Raw genomic sequence first — 23,818 nt, 5'->3', positions numbered from 1 at the left:
CTGCCTCCACCCCAGTACAATGATGATTGGAATTTGTGTTGCTCACAGCATTGAAAAAAGTCAACAGCAGCCTCTCTTTATAGAAACAGTGTCCCTGTTACTCTGGATAATCAACAGGCCTCACCGAACTGTGTGTCACTGCAAATACCAAATAAATAGTCCCTATGAAAACACTTGACTGTGTGTTTTATGGATTTATGGAGTAGTTTGTAAGTCAGGCAGACCAACTTGAGTCGCTGCTTCCTCATATATATATATATATATATATATATATATATATATATATATATATATATATGTACACAACGTGCCCTTTTAACCATGGCGGTGTACTTAGAGCTATCAATGCTTTGCTCACTCTTTTGCTGCTGACCTTTTTATAGCATTTCAAAAGTCTCACCTCCACCCCAGCATCCACCTGAAGGTCCTGAGTCTAGTTATTATTATTATCATCACTCCTCACTCTCCTCTGAGCTGAGCTTGGTGCTTCCTAAAAGTTTGGGGGCTGAATCACTTATAGATATAAGACTGCACTACACTCTTCTCATGTGCAAGCATCCTTTGGCATGCTTGTGAATCAACTTTGCATAATAGCTGGGCTAAACAAACAGAGGTATTATTGAAATGCTTGCACTTCATTGATTTGCTTTCACACCTCCTACCACTGCTGTTTGTATCTTAACTCTTTGGTACTCTCTTGTTGTTTTTTTGGCGTGACCTTATGTCTGTGATTTATGTTATGGTTGTAATGTTTGTTTTACAGGTTTAGAATCTTCTACAGATTTTTGGGAAAAAAAACCGCAGCCACTGTGTGCTATTCGTAACTTGTAGTTGACTGTGGGGTCAGTAGCAGTAGCCCGCTGCTGGGGCGTGGTTGACTCACTGTGTAGCTTGGCAGCGGTACAAGTCAGGCCTGGATTTCAGATGCGGTGATGTGGAGTGCCTGTTGGGGGAAACTGAGAGTGTGTGTGTGTGTGTGTGTGTGTGTGTGTGTGTGTGTGTGTGTGTGTGTGTGTGTGTTTAGGAGAAGAGAAGGGAAGTGGGGGAAGAGAGGGTGTGTGTTGCTGTTTGTACGGAGGGCGTGTCTGTTGGTAAGTGAGGATGAGGTGTTTGTGTGTCATTGTGTCGTTCCAAGGTGGAGACCAGGGTTCCCCTTCCTGTAAGTTGTTAGAGCTATGGCCAGATGAAGAATCCTCCACTATGGGAAAAGCAACAACAAGAGAGACAGGGTGTGTGTGTGTGTGTGTGTGTGTGTGTGTGTGTGTGGCTGTGTGGCTGTGTGTGTGGCTGTGGTGTCCTGTGTGGTGTGGCCACTGAAGTGAACCAGACAGCATTAAGTATTCAGGAGGGCAGGGTTTCCCTATGACAGCCTCCTTTGCTCTGCTGACTTCTGACTGACAGTCTCATCCCTCATATCTTTGGGAGAGCTTCATGGAAACGCGTGTGTGTGTGTGTGTGTGTGTGTGTGTATAACTGATAGGAAGATAGGATTGAGTTTCTCCTTTGTCTTACTTTCCACATTAACCAAGTTGCTTGATTTGTGGAATTCAGCCAGTGGTACTTGTGTATCAGTGGTTACACTTGTGTATGTGTGTGTGTGTTTGCATGGTTGTCTGTTTAATGGCTGCTATGTATTCCAGGTGCTTTACATAGAAGGGTATGATATAATTAACTGAGAGCAGACACTGGTATGCTTGAGAACATTTGGACTTTCCTGTGTTATACCTGCATGTTCCATGTTCACAGTGTTGAATGTGATGTTTCCAGATGCCACAGCAGATCTGGTTATTGTTAATAAAAAACAACGGAGCAGTGACTGTTTAGGATGTTTGGTGTAGTTTTGAGTAAAGTATGAAGTAAATGTGTATTAGCTAAAGAAATAATTAAATAAATTGTTAAAAATATTCCAAGCAACCATTTCTTTTTTTGTTTATGTTTTGTCATTATTTTGTATGGGGTCTTGCGGCATGCTATTTCCTACATTTTATGTAAAGTTGTACCGTACATTAGCCTAATATTTTGTTCTTCAAGGAAAAATATTAATACAAAAAACTTCTGAAATAAATATTATCCAATTTGACAATGTCATTCATTAAAATAATGTTTTGAATTGAAAATATAAATGTTCCAGCCTTAAATGTGTTTGGTTCAGATTGTGTATTCACTCTTTGTTTTAGTCGGACTGAACATTTTCTGCCATTAGCTCACCATTTTAGCTTTTATTATTGATATCTGATACATTATTGGGTTAAATAAAATGCAATGTTATTAAAAAGTCCATTATACTTTCTCTTCTCTAGTTCCCAGAGTGCGGCTTCTATGGCATTTATGACAAGATTTTGCTGTTCAAGCATGACACAACCACCAACAACATCCTGCAATTGGTTAATGGTGCCAGTGACATTCAGGAGGGAGATCTTGTGGAGGTGGTGCTCTCTGGTAAGTCACCAGCTCTCTCCGCTTTTCTCTGTTATCTCCCTTTTATTACTGTTGTTGCTCTGCATCACAACTCCTGAAATCAGTTCTTATCTTCTTAGGTAGTATCTTACACTTGCCTACTCTGGTAGTACAACTACTTTCATTGTTTTCAAGCTCTAATGCCATGTCACAAAGAAAACCCATTTCTTTCCAATCCCGTTTCCATCTTATCCATCTAATGATTCTGTATTCTGCCTAGTTAGTTGCATGATTTACACTATACATCTGTTTTCTCTTGTAGCGGCAGCCACATTTGAAGATTTCCAGATTCGGCCCCATGCACTCAATGTGCACTCATACCGGGCCCCAGCCTTCTGTGATCACTGTGGAGAGATGCTGTTTGGACTGGTCAGACAAGGGCTCAAGTGTGATGGTGAGGAAAGTAGAGAGATGAAGAGTGAATAAGAAAAAGATGATGTCGTCCACAAGTTCCTCTGAGAAATTAATTGTAACACTCACCAAATATTCTCCACCTTCTCCACTCTTCTGCTCTGTTGGTCCATGCCGCCCCCTGCAGGATGTGGACTTAACTACCACAAGCGCTGTGCATTCAGCATCCCAAACAACTGCAGTGGAGCTCGCAAACGGCGTTTGTCCACAACCTCCCTGAGCAGCAGCCAGTCCCTGCGTCTCTCTACCACTGAGTCAGTGTACAGTTTAGGGACAGTCTCCACCTGCGCAGAGGACGCCAGCCTTGTTCGCTCACACACACAAATGGTACTGGTGGATTAATGCACACAATGCTCTGTTAAGGTTTAAACTATTAAAGTTCAAGAGCCTCTCCATTCAACAACATGTATTTGACCACATCTAACAGCTTTGCTTTGGTTATGTTGTTGTCACAAATTGGGTAAAACCACTTTAACTCAAACCAGTGATTCACTCATTTAGAAGGTTTTAGGTTCAGACTGTAACCAAATATGTGATGGACTCCTTATTTTGTGATGGCAGTGACACCACTGCTAACTTTCCAGAAGCAATATCCTGGTTACTCAGGATAATACACAGACTTTCCTTCCCAAACAACTTCCCTTGGAACATCTTTCTAACAAAGGTATATGAGGTGTTAAGATGGATACCTCAAAAACCTCTGCAAAATCAAACGAGAACTGCCTGCACGACTGCATTCTACTAGAATTTTAACACTTAAAGTAAAATGATCAGCTCAATTAAGGGAAAATAAAAAAATAAAAGCAATTAACTAATTGATAGGGGCCCAATTAATGTCAATGTTGTGTTCATATATTTTTTTTAATAAAACAATTCTTTTGTAAGTACCAAAAGTAGATAATAGTGTCCTTACAATTTTAGTTTTTTCCCCACACAAAATGTAATTGATATTCTTTGTTTCCTCTCTATTCTGCTAGCCACGGACCCCTAGTGACGCCCGACGCTTCTACACAGGCCGACCAGTTCATTTAGACAAGATCCTGATGAGCAAGGTGAAGGTGCCGCACACGTTCGCTGTCCACTCGTACACACGACCGACGGTGTGTCAGTACTGCAAGAGGCTTCTTCGAGGTCTGTTCAGGCAGGGCCTACAGTGCAAAGGTGAGTACAGACAAAGAGAGAGACTTATTTACAGGGTGATGCAGAATATTAACTAAATCTAATACTATTATATGTAATCTAATCAAAATGTGTTTTATTTCTCTTAGACTGCAAGTTTAACTGCCATAAACGCTGTGTGTACAAGGTTCCTAATGACTGCCTCGGGGAGACAATTGGAGGTGAGGGAATATAAAAATATATCACCATTCAAATGTTTTGTTAACCCTCCATGGATTTGATGAAAGTATTTAATTTATATCTGCATGTTTCCATTGGCATAACTAGGTAATTTTAATAACCATACATACATTATCTAACCAGACTGAAACTCACTGACACTAATGTTTTTGTCTTCTCAGAAAACAGAAGTAACTGCGGTAAGTATCACCGGTACTCCGTATTGATGCATGTACAGCTGTAGTCTTCTTATAGAGGTCTTAGTTGTAGTCATAGTGGTAGCAAGTAGTAGTATTTATTCATAGCATTTTAAACTCATAGTCACTTTAAATCAAGTTTCCCTCAACCCCTGCTCTCCTCTTCTTTTGCCTCAGACTTGTTGAGTCCCAGTGCTGACCCTGAGGTGCCCATGGACTACAGCAGTGAGTACGACGCCTCAGACAAGTCTTCAATAGATGACTCAGACGAGGCCTGCAGCATCCCTGGGTCCTTTTCTCCTGACAACAACCAGGATGGAACCAACGGAGACCAGAGGTATGAGGAATACCAAAATAACGGTGCACACAGAGACTAAAACATGCATTTTACCGACCGAGTTCTGTCCTTCTTCTTCTAGTGTTTACATCCCGTTAATGAGGGTGGTGCAGTCGGTGAGACAGACAACCCGTCGATCCAGTACGGCTATCAAGGAAGGATGGATGGTTCACTACAGCAATAAGGACACACTGGTAAAAACATTACCCATAACTCCCATGCTATCCCCTATAAACCAGTTCACCTGAATAGTATCCCTGTCATTATTGTAGAGGGCTGAATATACAGATTTAAGGCAATTTATTCTAGATGCACTTTCTTTTCTATGATTTACTGCAGAAAGTTTGTTTTGTTTACTTTCCACTCACTCAGGCTTAAAGGACCTTCTTGTCATCAGTCAATTTTCTCTATTCACCAGCTCCTCGCTCAACAGTTTAGATCCTTGATCATTCGGCTTTATGCACTCTATTACTTCCTTTTTCTTTTGTTATTTGTGTGTGTGTGTGTGTGTGTGTGTGTGTGTGTGTGTGTGTGTGTGTGTGTGTGTGTGTGTGTGTGTGTGTGTGTGTGTGTGTGTGTGTGTGTGTGTGTGGAAGAAAAAATTGATTGATGATGATGATGAGTCTCCCTGAAAACATAACAGCACTCAGCAGATGTGTGGTGAATTAGTCCTAAAAGCTTTAAAAGTTTTCTGCCTTTTCTTTTACCTAATGTATTCTCTTTATTTGACCTCAAGGAAACCTTGCTGCCTCTCTAGTCTTGTTCTTACTTGCTTTTCTTCTCTGGCTTTACTAACGCCCTCCTTTTCTTTCTCTCATTTTTGTCTCCTTTCTCTTTGTTTCCACCTTCTCATCTAGCAGCTTGTGCTCCTGCTCATCCTTGTTCACATCTGGCCACTCTTCTCTTCCCCTGACGTCAGGGTTGATCTTGAAATGCATTGGTATTGATCCCTGAACTTTGCCCCGATCTGTGCCCCATTGCCCACCCTCTGTGCTTTCTCCATCCCATCCCTCAATGTCCTTTCTTACCTCTGTTGCCCCCACCTCATCCCACCCTACTCCGACCCCCAACAGAGAAAGAGGCACTATTGGCGTCTGGACTGTAAGTGCATCATCCTTTTCCAGAACAACACAACCAACAAATACTACAAGGTAAATATAGTTCACTCCATGAAAAGCTATAATCTCAAGTTATTCATTCAAAGTGTGCAACCTCACTGGTCGTCCTTCTTGCAGGAGATCCCTCTGTCCGAGATCCTGGAGGTGCGTCCTGCTGGCAACTTCACTCTCGTCCCCACAGGAACAAATCCTCACTGCTTCGAGCTTATCACAGGCACTCTGTGCTACTTTGTAGGGGAGGATCCCAACACCCTCCCGACTCTGTCCCCCAGCAACCCCCAGACTCTCCCTCCGACCCCTCCCTCCCCCAGCCAAGTAGCACCCAACAGCGGCATTGGGCGCGAGGTGGCCAAGGCGTGGGAGAGCGTCATTCGCCAGGCTCTCATGCCAGTCATCTTTCAGGATGCACCACCAGCTGCGGGAAACACAACTCACAGTAAGTTAAGCACAGCCAAATGCAGGTAGTGCATTTTTGGTTTATTATATTTACTAATTGGCACATTTCAGCTTGAGATTCATGGATGGGCATGTGTGCCCAAGAAATTGTTTGCTGTTGCCGTGTCACAAGCCAACTGGGTGCTCAAGAAACAGTGGACCAAATGTGAAAAAACAACTTGCCAACTCTAGTTGACTAACTGGAAGAGTCTGGTCTTTATCACACTCTTAATCAAAAACCTTGATGAAGGCCCGGTGCCAAAACGCTTTGGTCAAATAAAGTTCATACGTTTCCAGTAAGCTAAATTGTTCTTTCACAAGTTAAGTATGTTGAGCTGAGGTTTAGCCAAGTTCTCCTTTTTTTAGTGCTGGAGAAAATACTTAGAAAGTACATGTGAGATATTAGTACTTGACTGTGTAACCTTTTCACTGTTCCTGGTTCTGTATTTTCAGGACAAGCTTCTATCAGCATATCTGTGTCCAACAGTCAAATCCAAGAAAATGTGGTATGACTTTTAGAACATTTTTATTAATTTCATTCAATCTTTAAATGAATTATACATGATGATGAACGTGTGAAATTGTTTTGCTTTCCTACAGGATATTGGTACAGTGTACCAGATTTTTGCTGATGAAGTGCTGGGATCTGGGCAATTTGGAGTAGTGTATGGAGGTATGTAGATCTAGATTGCTGCATTTTGTGAAGGTCTAATTTAATAGGTTAAAGTGCTGTATAGGAAACAATTGTGTCTGTAGTTAAGAAACGGGACACAAGACAATACATCATAAATCCCTCAACCATATACTATCCTGATGCATAAGTGAGTATGGGTCTCTAAAGGGGAACTCCAATTTCACACAGTTCGACAATGTTAAATCAATGAAGTGTTATTTTATGTACATTGCAAACTCTGGATGACAGGGTCCAGTATATGTTCACATGTATGTGATGTTCAGTTTACAACCATATCTTTAATTTAATTTTCCCATTTCTGCATCAGGAAAGCACAGGAAGTCGGGCAGGGATGTAGCTGTCAAAGTCATTGACAAGCTTCGCTTTCCCACCAAGCAGGAGAGCCAGCTGAGGAATGAGGTGGCCATACTGCAGGTAAACACACACGTAGGTTTCACTGAAGCTGTAAATGGGTATAATACATATGTACTAATGCTGACACAGTAACAGCCAGGTGCTTTGCTATATATTTGATATTGGTGTTATTTGTTATAGTGGCACATACATGAACAACGCTGACAGTCATTCCAGTACTGGTGTTCATTGTGACATCTGTATGGTTTATTTTGACTCAGTTTGACTGTGAGTCTCAATTTTCCAAAAATCCCTGCATTAATCATTTTATGAACCAATTCTAAAAGGAAGTAGATAAAACCGTTTCCTCTAAGTTTACTTAGGAATAGACGCTTTACTGTCTGACCAAACCAATCTGTCATTTGTGGGCCATTTTTAAAAGGAAAGGAAAACCCCACACTCAATAGTACTTCTACTAGACAATCACTTTGGGAAACATTAGCCTGGGCTGTGCAGTTTAACAATAGCCAGATCGAACATCTATAAAGATCAAAAAGGTCAGATTGCAAAGGTCAGAGTTATCTGATAGCTGCCTTCTAAAGTTGCAGCTTATGTTCCCAGTGATGAATCATCATAACTCAAAATGATTATAAGAAATGATTTGAGCTTGTCCACAGTCATTTGTAATACTTAGTTTGTGTATGATATTTGCATTAGATGTTCTACTTAAAATAGAGTGATAATTCAGTTGCCTTTTGAGAACACAATTTCTCAATCAATTGCAGTACTAAAGAATTTGTTAAATCATGCTTCATTACTCACTTTACACTCATTGCTTATCTTTTCTTACCGTAGAGATATGGGAGAATTCAAATTCAAATCAATTATTCATCCATCGAAAGCCTGCAAAATTATAGACAAAACTACTGTCAAGAACAAACAAAAAGGCTGTTTGTTGAGTTAAAGGCTCTACAACTTATAGATTTACAAATTATTTATAAAGTTCAAAATAGAAAAGAAAAAGTGTCTAAGTTACTGAAAGCCAGCAAAGGTTGAGATTAATTTATTGTTTTCTAATGTACGTTTTATTTGGAAGAGTTCCCTTTTTTTGTTCAACTTATTGTTTGTGTAATCATTTAGAAACAGAAATGCGTTTAAATTTCACTCTCTTGAACAGCCAGGTTTTCTCTGTATTAGGCTCACATTTAAATGTACAGTTCATTGATCACCAGCAGATGGAGACAGGAGACAGACAGGATGTGCATTGGTCTGTCTGTCTGCTGTCACTAAAAGGCAGTTCCTCACATGGTCTGTCAGACTAAAAAGACTCTGCCACATTCACCAGCTTTCAAGTGAAATATATTTGTTAAATGTAAATAAAATCATGTGAATATGCCTTCTGGAGAACATCTGGCATCTTTGGAGCATATCTATATAAAAATCAATTTCCGTTCTCCCTTCTGTGTTTCAAATCCTTTTTATATGGTTTACCATCTTTTGCTGACTCTGTTTGTCTCTGTCTCTTCTGCTGTTCAACGCAAACTGTCACGCACTTCCTGTCTATCACACTGTTTACTCTGCTCATTCATTTTTCAACCAAATCTGCACATTTCCATATAATCCTATATCCCCTCATCTTTTCTGGTCCCTCTCTCAGAGTTTACGTCACCTGGGCATTGTGAACCTGGAGTGTATGTTTGAGACTCCAGAGAAAGTGTTTGTGGTGATGGAGAAGCTGCATGGTGACATGCTGGAGATGATCCTCTCCAGTGAGAAAGGCAGACTGCCCGAGAGGCTCACTAAGTTCCTCATCACACAGGTGTGTATGCGCCCTAGCAACGAAGGGATTTGTTGTGTGCACCGATAAATGTATGATATGACATGGAGAGTGTTGCTTTTGCTGTTTTGTGTGGTTCACTTGCTGCATGATTTACGTCATATTGAAAGTTGTTTTTGTATTCAGCGTTGTAGTTACGTCAAACTAATTCATATCCTGTGTGTGTGTGTGTGTGTGTGTGTGTGTGTGTGTGTGTGTGTGTGTGTGTGTGTGTGTGTGTGTGTGTGTGTGTGTGTGTGTGTGCAGATTCTTGCAGCTCTGAGACATCTACACTTTAAGAACATCGTTCACTGTGATCTGAAACCTGAGAATGTGCTGCTTGCCTCTGCTGATCCCTTCCCCCAGGTATACACGAACACACACAGTACACACACATTCTCATTTTGTATTTTACACTCTGTAATGAGTCATTCATAGCACTTGTATTGTGGTCGCTCAAACGTGTTTCCTCACATCTACAGTATATACTGTTTTCAAATGCCTCTGTCTTATTTCATTACTTCTCTCACTTTTCATTTTACCCAGGTGAAGTTGTGTGACTTTGGTTTTGCTCGTATCATCGGCGAAAAGTCTTTCCGACGCTCTGTGGTGGGCACTCCGGCCTACCTGGCTCCAGAGGTTCTGCTGAACCAGGGCTACAATCGCTCACTGGACATGTGGTCAGTCGGCGTCATCATGTATGTCAGCCTGAGTGGGACATTCCCCTTTAATGAGGACGAAGAAATCCATGACCAGATCCACAATGCAGCCTTCATGTACCCTCCCAACCCCTGGAAACAGATCTCCAGTGATGGTAAACAATGAGGGGAAGGGACAAGAGGAGGTTTAGTTTACACTTAGTTGCCACTTTATTAGGTACACTCTGCTAAAAGTAATTCAGTCTAATGCAACAGCCCTGCAATACATCCTTCTTTGTGAAGGTTATCATGTCAAGTTTCTGTTGAAACTGATTTAGAAAGATGTTGATTCAACTGTATGATTATTTTGGAGGATGTAGTTTATGGTGCTGTTAAACTGTATTGAGTTACACTGAGAGGTGTTTGTTTTATTTTGTCCACCCCATTTATATCAATGAGGTATAAATACCAGAAACATCATACCGCTCTATAATTAATACAGTTCAACAGCACCACAAACTGCATCCTCCGAAATGATCATATGTTTAAACAATATCTCTCTCTGAGTGTGTATGAGGAAGGTTAACATGAACTGTCAAAGCAGGACAAACTTTTACAAATTCAAATGTTTATATTTCACAATAGATTGTGTAATAAAGCCCTGATGCATGTTAAGCCACGTACTGCAGAAACTGTTTCTACCAAAACTACATTAAGAGATAAAATTGTTCCGATGAAGTTGCAATACGAAGACATTATCTTTTTTCAGTAACTATTCAATTTAACTTTATAGACCTATCCGTATATTTTTTTTGTTTCCAGCAACCGACTTGATCAACAACCTGCTGCAAGTTAAGATGAGGAAACGCTACAGCGTGGACAAGAGTCTCAGCCACGTATACTTACAGGTAGCATATAGAAACTACTCGTATGCACACACAAACATACACAGTGTTTAATAAATGGTTTATTCTCTCTGACACTTTTTATAACACTCTCTGCAACCATTATTCCCCAATTCAAAGTATAGGAAGGAGCACTTTTTCCAGATATGGTGACTGCCAATAACTTGCACCTTTTTTTGACTTCTGCAAACCCCTTAATATAATTTGTGGCCATTATAGAAATGGAAAATATGAACACCAGGAGCCTGCACTTACAAGCAAGTGGTGAGACAGAAGTTCAAGGCTGATATTTGAGAACTTTATTGAGGACCATTTAGTTCAAGTCTTTATTGCCTACAGGTCATCTTTCTCTGTCGGTTTAAACCAGTCTACTGTTGTTGTTGTTGTTGTTGTTGTTGTTGTTGTTGTTGTTTTGGTGCAAGAACATCCATGCATTATTAAAGCTTCAGTGTCAGTGCTGCCCTAAGTCAGATGAAAGTGTCTTTTATTATATTCTCAGAAGCAGCCAGACCAGTCGAGGGTCATTCAAGTTCTTACTCACGCACATACAGATGGATACACACATGCACTGTCTTAAGTGATTACCGGATGATGTGCTATAAACACATAAAAGCCCATTAAACTTTAATCTAATTTTAGGGTTCCTGAAACTGAAATTTCATCCGTGTTTATTCCCGTTTCTCATGTCTCAGGACTATCAGACGTGGTTGGATCTGCGGGAGCTGGAGACTAAACTCGGCGGGCGTTACATCACCCATGAGAGTGATGACAGCCGCTGGCAAATGTTTGCCCGTGAACATACTCTGCCTTACCCTGCTCACCTTGTTCCTCCTCCTCCTGCCCCCGCCTCTGACGATGAGGAGGGTGGGGAGGATGCCGATGTGCAAGGCCTCACTGAAAGAGTCAGCATCCTCTGACGAGAGAGAGAGAGAGAGAGAGAGAGAGAGAGAGAGAGAGAGAGAGAGAGAGAGAGAGAGAGAGAGAGAGAGAGAGAGAGAGAGAGAGAGAGAGAGAGAGAGAGAGAGAGAGAGAGAGAGAGAGAGAGAGAGAGAGAGAGAGGACTCAAGCTTATTTAGGAAGGAGGAAAGAAGTAGGGAGAGGGAGGGAGGATTGGGATGGTCGACCTACAGCCTAACAGAGACAAGTTGTGTGGTTTTAATGAGAATAATATCCAGCTGTTAAGACTTTCACCGCACAACATCTGTTTGGCAGCACTCAATTTTACAGCAAGAAATCCAATGTATCTCCTCAGGCAATAACTTCCTTTATTTGCCTCTGCTGTTATTGGTCGTCTTTCATCTTTTGAATTGTTGGACAATTTTCATGGTGAAGACAGCTCGACTCTATTTCACATCCTCTGTGCGGCTGACCTGGCCAGTCTTTTCGTCAAACAATCTCACAAATAAAGAGTAGCATGTTCTTTTCCTCCAACCGCATGATGCTTATCACAAAATGAAGCAGGAAATGCTCCTTCACCACAGGTGATAAAGAAGTAATGTAGGTGTGTTTGTATTGAGGTGTTTTTGCGAAAAGAATAATGGTGAATATTGAAAATGAAACTGCCTCCCATTAAAAGAGAAGTACCATTTGGTTTTGGTGTCATTTAATTGGACTGACTGGAATTACATTCTCTTTTATTTTCTTCAGTAAAGACCGGTTCAATCTCTTTCCGGTGACAAAAGACTTCCTCTGTGCTGGTAATTACTAATGTGCAGGCATGAAGTCAAACCCATTTATATTCACAAATGCATCCCCATAATTGAATGTCCTGTAGTGAAAACTGGAGGTATTGATCTGGGGACAGCAAATCCTGCGGTAATTACCACAAGCTTTGAGCCACAATAGGCTCTTAGAAAAAACGTGATTGAACATGTCATTGCGGTTTTAAATGAACTCAGCATTGAGCTGTCCATTACCTGAGTCGCCCACTCTCATCAATCACTTCTGTATTTCAATGGTGAATAATATGTCCTCACAGTTGCGTGTACATACGATTCAAATACTGCCAATGAAAGAAGATTTTTTTTAAACCCAAGCAGGTAAATGGATGCTTTTTATAAACAACACAGCTACTTGTTTACTGTTGTTAAGAGCAGACCCCTCCCTATGATATAAGTGCATAAACAGAGAGCTTGGATTACTGAACTACATTTTGGAGAGTGTATTTAATTTGATTATTGACTACCTGTCATGTCAATATGTTGCATGTCTCTGTGAAGTAGAATTATCTAGATACAATAGAAAACATACTGTAGTTATGATGTTATACCCATGTGTAACCTGAAGTTTATGTAGTTGTCAAATATGCGTAGACTGTATACCATGTTTGAAAGATCATTCTAGCCTTTGTAACGGATAATACAAACCTTGAACAATATTCTTTTTTGTCTTGGATGTTTTATGTAGTCATCCGTACATAATTGTCATCTATAAACAGAGAAAACACACAAAACTGATCACTCATGGATATGTGATTATGATTCACTGTTAACATGTTTAAGAAGGGAGGACCATTACTGTCATTAAGGTTTAGGACCTCTTATTATGCAGAAATAAAATACAATGCTAGTCTGACAGACTGTTATTGTGTCCCTTACTGAAGAAGAGCAAATTATAACGGATATATCAATTGTATTTGCTGTTTAAACGTACATACATTGGGGCCAATGCAGATGTTCAAGAATGCATTCAACATGGACTTTAAATATGATGGATTTATGTTTGCATTTGAGTAGACACAAAACTTCACTCATATCCGTCAATATCAATCAAAGAATTGATTTATTTTCTTTTACGCATATTACACCTCACAGACTGAGTGGCACTCAAGGACCCTGTGGCTATAGAGGCAAAGGGAGTGAATTGGTCTCCATTATGTGATGAGCGCACTTCAGCCAGCTACTCGGGTGAAAACACACCCTTATTTCCTCCTACACTACACCCATCATCTTTGCCAACAACACAAAATGAAATACTCTTTGTCTCTGTCTCCTTTTGTTTTTCTTAAGTGTGGGCAGGTTCATCACTATCCCGTCAGCTACACCTCCTCAAGCTTTGCCCTGGCAAGTGGCAGTGGAGACCCTCCATTTAGTAAACAAAAGAGATCCAAACCATTGACATATGTTAACATATAGAATGACTACTCAGATGAGAAAGTATTCCATTTAACAAAGTAGAACACTTCTGTTTAATCTGAGCTTGAAAATGACACTGAATTTCCATTTTGTTTAATCACTCATTCTATTTTGAGTTGTTAAACACATCTGAGGGGTGGATATTGTTAAATATATATATAGTTAAAACTAACCTAACATTAAAGAATGACTGTCTATTCGATGTCACTGTTATTCTCAACAAACCCCAGAAAAAGACTGCAATAAACAACATGTTTGTCTCTAATACAATAGGATACTTCCCTATCCTTGCCCTCAGCCCATTGAGTCACATACTGATGATCGGGTAAAGCAAAAATAAATATGTCTGAGTTCATCACAGCACAAAACATTGTGGTGTTTTCAAACTCGATCTAAATTTGAATGATTCAAAAAAGATTCACAGATCTGATACCTGTCTACCTCGACTCTGATGCTCTGTTTGCTGCATTGCCTGGCGACCTGCAGACAATAACCTTACAGTTTTAGGTTCATATAATGTACCCAAATTCACGAATATGTAGGATATTACTACAGACATTCCTGTAATCTTAAATCAACGTCCACTGTCACAATTTAACATTAGTTTCAGCAAATTCTTCATCTATATTAGCTATCGTTGCTAACTGTTCGGCCACTTGTGGGTCTAATCAGCTGTCCCTCTGTAAAATCACGTTAGTCACACTGTAGTTACTGTGGACTACCTATTGTAAGTACAACACAAGCACACAAGGCTTTCTACACTCATTGGTGGACACGCACTGCTGGCAATGGCACCAGATGTCGGCAGGTTAGGAGGATGAAGGCCGGGGAGAGAGGTAGTTATTTCGGCCCCATTAACAAACAGTTCATCCGTCAATCCCAGATGTTTCAGAAAAAAAGTTGTTAAAACTGTGAGGGGATTGGTTGTGATCCTTCAGCTCTCCATCAAGGGAGCTCTTCACAAGATTAATCCACCTCATCTTTGTGAACTACTGACTCTAGTATTAGGGGAAGGGTTATGCAGGCCCCCCCAAAACATTCTTAACTCAAAAATGGTGAAAAGCAGTTTAACGGTCCAACTCCTCAATTCAGTACTAAATAATTATCAATAAGTCTTTTTTCTGCATGTTTTCAGCGATTATTTTGACGTGTATAATGTTTACAAACAAATCACTGATTATACGTTACTGGGACTTTAAATATTTAAAACAGTTTACAATATATATATATATAAAATAAATAATGTGTATATATATATATATATATATATATATATATATATATATATATATATATATATATACACATTATTTATTTTTTAAAAGGCCAGTAATTTCTGATCACTGTAGTTTTTAGCAAATGTTACTCAGAAAACAATAAAGAGCACATTATTTGGGGACTATTTTCAGCACATTTAGTGCTTCAGTCAGTACTTTAATTTAGTGAGCAGAAAGGTTTGTGTAGGTGTATTGACTCAAAATAATCTACGCTGGCCATGTTCAGTTAATGAAGGAACATCTCACCTGGCACTCATGGATGGGTTTTGAAATGGAATTTGATGGCATAATAATATAAATAATAATAAATAATAAACTATTTCTGGCTTTGGCTATACGCAAGCAGTATACTTGTTAGTGCGGAATCAATTCATTTGTTGGTTTTGGTTGACAATACGATTTTTTGTATTTGTTTCTATTATTAAGTCAGCCAAGCTCTGTAATTCTGCTTCCTAAGACAACCATCAAACACTGTCAGTAACCACAGAAAAAAACCACCTTGTTAGCTCTGCAAATGTTCTTCTGTAATTGTGTAACATGATCGAGATTGCACTTTTCTCATAAGCCATTATCACAGCAGAACCATTGACCTGCAGTTTGGCCATCAAGTATTAACAGGCTATGGGCCAGCTGCTGAGCTTGCCCTTGCAGTCAGGCATAATGCATTTTGAAAGGGAATAAATCAACAGTCTAAAACAATTTGGAAAATTACAGAAAACTGCAGAACATTTCCGGTTGTCAGACAGATGCAAAATCAAAAGGCACACCAGAACTCATCTCACAGCACACCAGTCTCTCTTTACAAAAAACTAAACTCTAAAACTTAATTTTTGATCAGAAGATTAAGAAGTTTAGGATAAAAAGACACTTTTATTGTTTTTTTTACAAATATTCTTTATGTTTTGTGCAATAAAGACTTTTCTCAATTGATAAATGCATTCTTTGAATTGTATTTGCATTGAAATTTTGACATTTTAAAATACAACTGTGTTCTGCTCATTATTACTTTTCTCTCACAGATGATTTGTCTTTGGCTAACTGGTCATCCAACTAGCGCTCTGCTGTTTTTACCTCTGGAACCACAGGGCGACAGTGTCAGTCAAAGCCACAAAAGGTCACTAAAAAATGTAAGTGTTTGAACAAACAACCAGTATGTTTGTTGTGTTGTTTTACAGGTGAAGAATTCATTTTCTACTTGTCAACTCCATGCTTATAGTAAAAAAAAAGAGAAGATAAAAGGGTACCTTCTGCAGGGTCCACCATGTTAAAATGCACAACTCTTAAACATAGACCTATCACAAAAGTTCCATCAAGCTAATATAATGTATTATTGTGCACATTATAACAAGCATAATATGTTGCATGTAGCAGGAGCACTTTAGATTACAGATATGCAGCACAGAGTTTATTACAAACAGTATAATGTCTGCACTGATCCTTTCGTAATGCAATTTCAGTGTAACAGGAAGACAAAATCCAGAGTCCTCATCCTGTGCCAAATTATTCCCCTAAATTCAAGCTGAAGCTTAAATCCTTCAGCAGTCAGACAAAACAAGTTATCTTTGAAAATTATAGTCTTTTCAGTACAAACTTTCCTTCTTTTATAATCCTCTGCCACAGCTCAGCAGGGAAACACTGTCTAGTGAAGCAAAGTAATGGGGATTTAATTTAAAAAAGGCTGTAACTGCCAAGAGGACTATATATTTTTGTTGTAATTTTGTTCCATTAGAGACTTTAAGAAGGGACCTCTTCACTGGCAGTATAGGTTACGATTACAGCAAATGATAAGTCTTTCACTGTACATATGGCCTGTCAGTGATGTTTTGACATAGACTTAGTAATGTGGCCCTATCCTACAAAGCCAATGTTATTAAATTGCCTTTGGAAAAATAATGAAAAATCTTAGGACAAAGTGAAACTTAGATTTAGTTTCATATAGTTCACACAAGTTGCTGCAGGATTGTGTGCACACCTATTGGTTTGTTCCTGGGAAAATCCACTTTTTGAGTCATACCGTTTCCAGAAAGTAGGAGTTGATTTACTACATTTCATATAGCATAAACATCTGTAGCTTTGTGTCTGGCAACTGACAACTTAATACATGCTTTCAAAATGATAGATATGCTGTGACCACAGCCCTATTTCTAATATTAGCTCAACTGAACTGTCAGCTCAACTTCTACAGCTACCCACAAACACATTTCCTAACCTTCTTCTCTTTTGCATTTTCATTTCAGAGACAGACACTGAAACACTGACTTGGCCTCTATGATAGCAGAACCAAAAAAACAGAGATGTATAAGGGGTGTTGAGGTTAGAAAACCCCTTTTAGAATATTTTCTCTTTCTAACCTTGCTCTTTCCCTCTCTCAGCTGTTTCTGTAGCAAACCTTAGGTATGCATTCTTGCTTATAGGAAAATATTCTACATTCACAGAGCTGGTGTAAATATTTACTCAGCACATTAAGAGATAGGCTGCAGGCTTCCGTCACATATTCTTTTCACAAACATAAAAAGAACCTTGGATATTGCACTGACACAGGGTTGTTCTGGGTAACTGTATCTGATAACCACACTCTTCATACCACTGCCAGCTACAAAGCTCACAAGACGTAAATCAGACTCGGCTCACTTCCTGACTTCAAGCTTTTATGTGTTGAGGAGTAAATGGTTAAAGTACTTAATTTTTCTTACATTAAGTAATAATTAAGGTGATCAGTCTAACTCTGAGCCAAAGGGTATTAACACTGTTCCAAAGTATAGTGAAAATATCCTCATTATGATTCATATTTACACTGGTTACACTATGAAACAACTCCTATCAATGTGAAAGTTAAAGGTCAAATCAGTAAGGTTTAGGTATGTAACATGATATCTGGCTATCTGCCTGCAGAGTTTTAACTTCCCTTAAATACATTGCTAACACACAGTGATAGAAGACTCTTTTCACTTTGTCTCTCAGGAGTATGTCTGGTCCATCACAGTCTGGTGCTTCTCCCCACCCCTGAAGCATGCTTCCTCTATGCACTTCTACAGAACCAAACCTCCCACCTCACACATGTATCGTCCCCTTTTTGTACTTTGTCTCATCCCTTCCCCAGCCTTGCTGACATTTCTACTTTGGCTGTCAAAGGCAAGTCATCTCAACCAGAGCAAATAAACAAACAGCTGTAGTGATCGTATAGGCTGGTAATAATCTATTTTAGTAACCTTTCCAGGGTACCATGTGGGACTACAGTGGCTTGGCTGCATGTCAGCAGCTCTGAAGAGTCTTCTCTGAAGATCGTCCTCTAACCCTCCTGGACTGAACTCCGACAAACTAGAAGCAGCTCTGGAATGTGTCGAAAACTCTTCACCCGCTGGACAGCTTCTCTTTTGCAATCAAGACACACGTCTTAACAAAAATAACAGGTGAGGTCATTGATTACAGTTCTTACAGTTGATTGCAGACAGGAAATGTCTGGAAATTGTACTAGACTGTTACTAAAAACAGTGATAGTAAAAATGTGAGATATTTTTACCATTTTGCAAGTAGGGTGTTTAAGGTATTAAATTAGTTTAAAAACTCACTTTCTTTGCTAGTTTTATTCTCGTCCCTGTGGACTGTTTTCAGGGGAAGGATGGTATGCTTGAGGCTATATGAGTCAGCGTGGCAGAAATAATTAGGCTAGAAATGTTTAATCTCTGCAGGGTTGAATGTTTTCTGTGGCTCTCCCAGCGGCGGTCATCTCACCAGGCTAGAGAGTGAAGTAGAGAACGGCTTGACAAGAAGAAATAGTGGAAAATAACAGAAATATACTGCACAGGTGGACTGTAGTACCTTTGAAACACAGCTGTGGTATTTGGGAATAAGCTATAAAACATAGAGTAAATCATATTGTTCTTGGAAAAGGAGATTTGGCATGCAGCATACTCCCCCTCTTGAGAGAAGAGGCTGAAGTTTTGCTCTTTAAAAGCCTCCCTGGTAACAAGGCTGTGTAATAACAACCAAGCTTAGTTCAGTTTATAATATTAACAAACACATAGTTGGCTCAGATGGATGAAAGAATGGACAGAAGCTTGGACCAGCTGTGTAAAGTAGGCTTACATTAGGATTATGTCATAAAATAAAACCGACGCAATATAAAAACCATGTAAAAACCACACCAAAAGATGAAATCATGTTGGTTGAAGGAAAAAGAAAAAAAAACATATTGATAGTAAAAAGCAGAGAGGAAAGAATGTGAATAGCACACACTTCATGGCCCATTGTTAGTAAGAGGGGAAGATTTGTGAAACCACACTGATGACTAAACAGCAGTTTGCCACTTTTTCTTTAAAAAAAAGGTATCAGATTTATGAGCAAAACTTTCCGAGTCAGTCATGTTCCCCAACCCACACTACTTTAAAATGTCGTGAATAATCCATTAATCAAAACCCATTTCCACACACACGCACATGCGCATACATACTCACATAGAAAGCCTCATACACACACGCAGCCACACATTATTGCTCACTAAAGATGGTCTGACTCTAAATGGCTTCTCCATTATTGAGTTTGGATGGGACAGCCTATTTCTGCCCAGACGTTAATGGCATTAGATGCTTCCTGAACACACCAGGGCCAAGCCTAAGCGATAGAACAGAAGGTAGAGAAGAAATAAATATCAAAGAATGTCCCTGTGATTCAGACAAAAAGGCACAAAGAACACACAGAACACAGGTTTCATTTCCTAATGCTGAAATCTCAGAGAGAGGCAGGACATTTACGGAATATAATTTACATATAAAATCTTCATGAAAGCAATTGAGTGCTCTTTTACATAGAAAATAGCAACCACATGTTGTCTTTGTAGGAAATGATTCAAGGGCTCTACTCAAAGGAGAGACTGGTGACTTTGTTATTACTCATTTTTGTTTTTGGTCTCTCTGTGACATTTCAGCACCAGCAACATTTTAAAAAGGAAGCAACACAGATTAATATCTACCATGTGTCTGCTGCGAATCATTTAAACATTTAAATGCCTCTTGTACTGGGAAAATGGTTGAGCTACCCAGTTCTGATGATGACTGTTACATCAAACATAAAACTGGACGATAAGTCAGTCTCTGTAAGGATATATTTAAATTAACAATAACTGGTTGGGTCTGACTGTGGGTTTTTTTTCCCCCACAGAGCTGAAGTTGTATTACGCACTGACTGCAGTAAAATGCAAATGCTCACTTAACGAGTTCAGTCTGTGCTGCCCCTGCCTGTCATGTAGATTTGGACCATGCAGGGCAATAAGTGAAATAATTTATAGACAGTTTAACAAAAAGCAGCATTAACATAAAAGGATGTGATCAGCTTGGTTTGGAGCAGAGGTTTCAACATCTAATTTATCTGTTACAAAAGATTAGTTCCTCAATATTCTCAGTTTCTGTAAAAAAAAACAAAAAAAACAGGACATTTGGAAAAGAAATGCATGACATGTTTTCTCCATACTGAACAGTTGAAGCAATAAGGAGGGAATTTTGTCAATCTAAGTTTCTGTTTGTACTGTGGGCTGCAACTGTTGTCGTTGTCGGTGCATGACTAAGCCTGTATCTTCCCTGGGGGTTGCCAAAGCACCATATACTGTAGAGCTAAACTACCTCAAATTCAGAAACACCACAGGACAATCACATGATTTCATCTCTTGAGCTCATTGAACCATGAAATAGGATGGGGGATACAAAATGTCCACGCTGCACTATGAATTCTATGGTATCATAGGAGTTAGCTTGTGTTGCCTGTGTCAACCTGAGAAAGTTTTAACATAAAACCTTTTTTTTTTACAGATGAATTTCTAACCAGGAAAGTGAAATAAAATTACAGCAACAATGAACGTCACAGTGACAACCACCAACTCAACTGTGTGTGTTGACATTGGGGAGAGTGCCATCAGTGACTTGCTGATGTCTGTTTACATCCTGGCTTTTATTTTTGGTTTGATCTTCAATGTGTTGACCCTGGGCCCCATTTGCCGACAAGTGCGGCGGCAAAATGTTCTGGGAATCTTCCTGCTCAACCTGTCCCTCTCCGACATGCTTTTCCTCTTCACTATGCCCCTTTGGATCAATTATTACCGGCAGGACCACCACTGGAAACTAGGCGTTATGTCCTGCAGTGTAGCTGGCTTCTTCTACTACTCCAACATGTACATCAGCATCTACCTGCTCTGCTGTATCTCCGTGGACCGCTGCCTGGTGGTCACCTACCCGCTCCGCTCCAAGACCCACAGAACATCACGCTACGCCTGGGCACAGTGTGCCACTGTTTATGTTGTTGTGATAGCGCTGCACATCATGGTACTGGTCAATGACAATCTCACTGATGCCCATGACGAGGTAAACAACAATGACCGCTGCTATGAGACTTACCCCATGGAGAAGCCCGTGGCCTTGTTCAACCTGCTCAGAGTGGGCATCGGCTTCCTGCTACCCCTGCTGGTGCTGGCGGTCAGCTACTGGAGGGTGCTTGCCACTGTGGGCCAGAGTCCCGGCCTGAGCGTCCAGGCAAAGAGAAAGGTCCGCCTGCTGTCCTTCGGGGTGATTGGGATCTTCTCAATTTGCTTTGCTCCATATCACATTCTCCTGCTCACGCGCTCACTAGTCTTCTACAAGAGTAATAATGTACAACCTCAAGGAAGTTACTGCCAGTTTGAACAAAAAATGCACTTTTCATTCTCATGTACTCTGGCACTGTCCAGTCTGAACTGTGTGGTGGACCCTGTGCTGTATGTGTTGGTCAGTAACGGAGTCCAGGAGGAGGTGAAACTGTGCTGGAGAAGGCAAAGAAGGACACAGGCAGGCGACTGTGCTTTAACTAAATATGACAGAGGAAAGTCTAATACTAACTTAATATGAAACGTAAGCTATGTGGGTGGATAAGTGCACCTGTGCATTTGTATTCATACGTGTGTGTGTATTTGCATGTAAACTTATGGCCTCATTTTCAGAGTTAGTGAGTAAGTAGCAAGAATATTTACATCCCATAATCAACCCTTCGTGTACAGACAATCAGACATCCTTTTAGAGAACCACATTGCTGCTTTTTTATTTTTTTCTCCTCCCTCATATCCTGCAGAGTGAAGAATTAGCGGTTGAATAACACACATCTCAGAGCTCTGTAATTGGATTGTATTCCCAGGTTCTGATCTCCTAAGAGTTCTTCAGTGGCAGCCCTTTCTGCTTTGTGGCAACACAGCTAGAGCTGAAGTGCACTTGTGTTTTCCTTCCAATCTATACAAGGATGTTGTGATTGTGATTGTAGTTAAAGTATGCAAAAAATAAATTTATTAGCATGAGCGTCTGCCTTTACTGTCTAACAATCAGTGAAAAATGTTGACTGTAAAATCAAATAAACCAATGGTTTAAACAGGTGCTTGGCTAATTGACTTCTAAAGAAAAAATGTGATGATCAATCTGTAGTTGGCGTTATATACTTTTCCACCTGGAAGAAGGGCCTTAGGAAATGATAAGCACATGCAAGCACTTAACGCCATTAAGGTTGATCATAAAGTTAAAAGTAAATCATGCACAACTGTGCGCAACAAAGGTGTCAAGTGGGCGAAAGAAGTGATCCGGATATTCTTGTGTGTGTGTGTGAGAGGGTCTTATGTTTGCCACAATGTCTGAAAAGGTAAAGAAGACGGGTGAAGAAAAGAAGAAAGAAGGAGGGAGCAGGTGAATGGAGAACATTAAAGCCGTTATTGCTTTGTTTTATATTTTGCTCATTATAGTGCATCATTGTTCATAAAAAAACATCGTCAACTAGGCACTTGACAAATAACCAGTATGATCACAGAGGTACATGAGATTTGTACCATGTTCTCTTTTGTTAAAAGCCTTTTATCTGTCTGTATACGGAGATAGGATATACAGTATACAGCTATCTCTTGAAAATTACACTCCTACTAAAATGTTTTATCTAAATACAGTATGCTTCTGTGGAAATGTAACTGCTGCCTGTTTTTTTCCAGTCCATGGTGACCGGATATTGTAGGAAAACATAATGTTTGAAATGTATATGAAATATTTGAGTGAATAACATTTCATTAAAATGTTCCCTTATTGTGTTGGCAAAAATGTAATGGTGGCATAACTATCTCTCAAAACATGATTTTGTTTTAAGTAGGCAGGGTCGCACACAAGCTGATTGTTGCTCGGTGTTAAATAATTGAAGGATAAAGCTGGTGATATTCTACATTTTTCTTATTTTCAACAAATCTATTAAAAGGTACAAGCCAATAAATTGATTCTACCTACCAGTACTGAAATCAAAACCTGATATAACGTATTCCTCTGTGCTATAGACCAGCATTGTTGTCCAAAAACTATTAATAAAAACATCATCAATGAACCACAAGCAACAGTATGTGTTATCCCTGGCTGAAACCGATTTTTGCAAGATCTCCTGTTTGAGTAATGTTTGCGAGAAACTACAGTGCCATTTTTTTTTTTAAATGAATACATTTTTGTGACTTTTGAAGATTTACATCTTTAGCAGGAACTAATGGGATAAAGACAAATTAGGGGCCTTGGAAAGTATTTAGCAATGGACTAATGCACTGTTAGTTTTGGACCTCTCATGCCACAACTAGTGAAGAATCAATAAATACATGTGCCTACAAAATCAGCCTGGGACTGCGTAATGGATAATTACAAAGGGCACTTACATTCCAACAAATTTCGCCAAAACCACATAGAAACACAACTCAAAACAT

The 23,818-nt window shown here is 39.7% G+C and overlaps 2 protein-coding genes across 2 annotated transcripts in view; both read left to right on the top strand.

The window, feature by feature from the left end:
* prkd2 (protein kinase D2) overlaps window positions 1-13,056 on the top strand; it is a 32,905-nt gene extending 19,849 nt beyond the window's left edge. Inside the window, exons 2-19 of the mRNA XM_068711163.1 lie at window positions 2,301-2,439; window positions 2,720-2,851; window positions 2,996-3,195; window positions 3,846-4,029; window positions 4,137-4,208; window positions 4,389-4,406; window positions 4,581-4,740; window positions 4,823-4,934; window positions 5,814-5,891; window positions 5,976-6,294; window positions 6,747-6,799; window positions 6,894-6,966; window positions 7,295-7,401; window positions 8,978-9,139; window positions 9,404-9,502; window positions 9,683-9,950; window positions 10,597-10,682; window positions 11,372-13,056. Coding sequence (XP_068567264.1) covers window positions 2,301-2,439; window positions 2,720-2,851; window positions 2,996-3,195; window positions 3,846-4,029; window positions 4,137-4,208; window positions 4,389-4,406; window positions 4,581-4,740; window positions 4,823-4,934; window positions 5,814-5,891; window positions 5,976-6,294; window positions 6,747-6,799; window positions 6,894-6,966; window positions 7,295-7,401; window positions 8,978-9,139; window positions 9,404-9,502; window positions 9,683-9,950; window positions 10,597-10,682; window positions 11,372-11,596 — 2,487 coding nt within the window. The 3' untranslated portion in view covers window positions 11,597-13,056. The remainder of the gene's footprint in view (window positions 1-2,300; window positions 2,440-2,719; window positions 2,852-2,995; window positions 3,196-3,845; window positions 4,030-4,136; window positions 4,209-4,388; window positions 4,407-4,580; window positions 4,741-4,822; window positions 4,935-5,813; window positions 5,892-5,975; window positions 6,295-6,746; window positions 6,800-6,893; window positions 6,967-7,294; window positions 7,402-8,977; window positions 9,140-9,403; window positions 9,503-9,682; window positions 9,951-10,596; window positions 10,683-11,371) is intronic.
* A 5,167-nt stretch (window positions 13,057-18,223) lies between these two features.
* On the top strand, window positions 18,224-22,474 carry gpr184 (G protein-coupled receptor 184). The gene is made up of 2 exons (XM_068720708.1): window positions 18,224-18,500; window positions 20,892-22,474. Exon 2 carries the CDS (start codon window positions 20,934-20,936, stop codon window positions 21,957-21,959), a length of 1,026 nt encoding a protein of 341 aa, XP_068576809.1. The 5' UTR covers window positions 18,224-18,500; window positions 20,892-20,933; the 3' UTR covers window positions 21,960-22,474.
* Window positions 22,475-23,818: the final 1,344 nt, after the last annotated feature.

Source organism: Cebidichthys violaceus, unplaced genomic scaffold, assembly GCF_023349555.1.
Source record: "Cebidichthys violaceus isolate CVI_PGR_0920_01 unplaced genomic scaffold, fCebVio1.0.p SCAF_1, whole genome shotgun sequence".
NCBI lineage: Eukaryota > Metazoa > Chordata > Actinopteri > Perciformes > Stichaeidae > Cebidichthys > Cebidichthys violaceus.
This window is presented reverse-complemented; position numbering and strand designations above follow the sequence as displayed.

What these genes read in the sequence shown, in the direction of transcription:
- gpr184 (XM_068720708.1), top strand. Translation starts at nt 20,934, where the DNA reads ATGAACGTCACAGTGACAACCACCAACTCAACTGTGTGTGTTGACATT.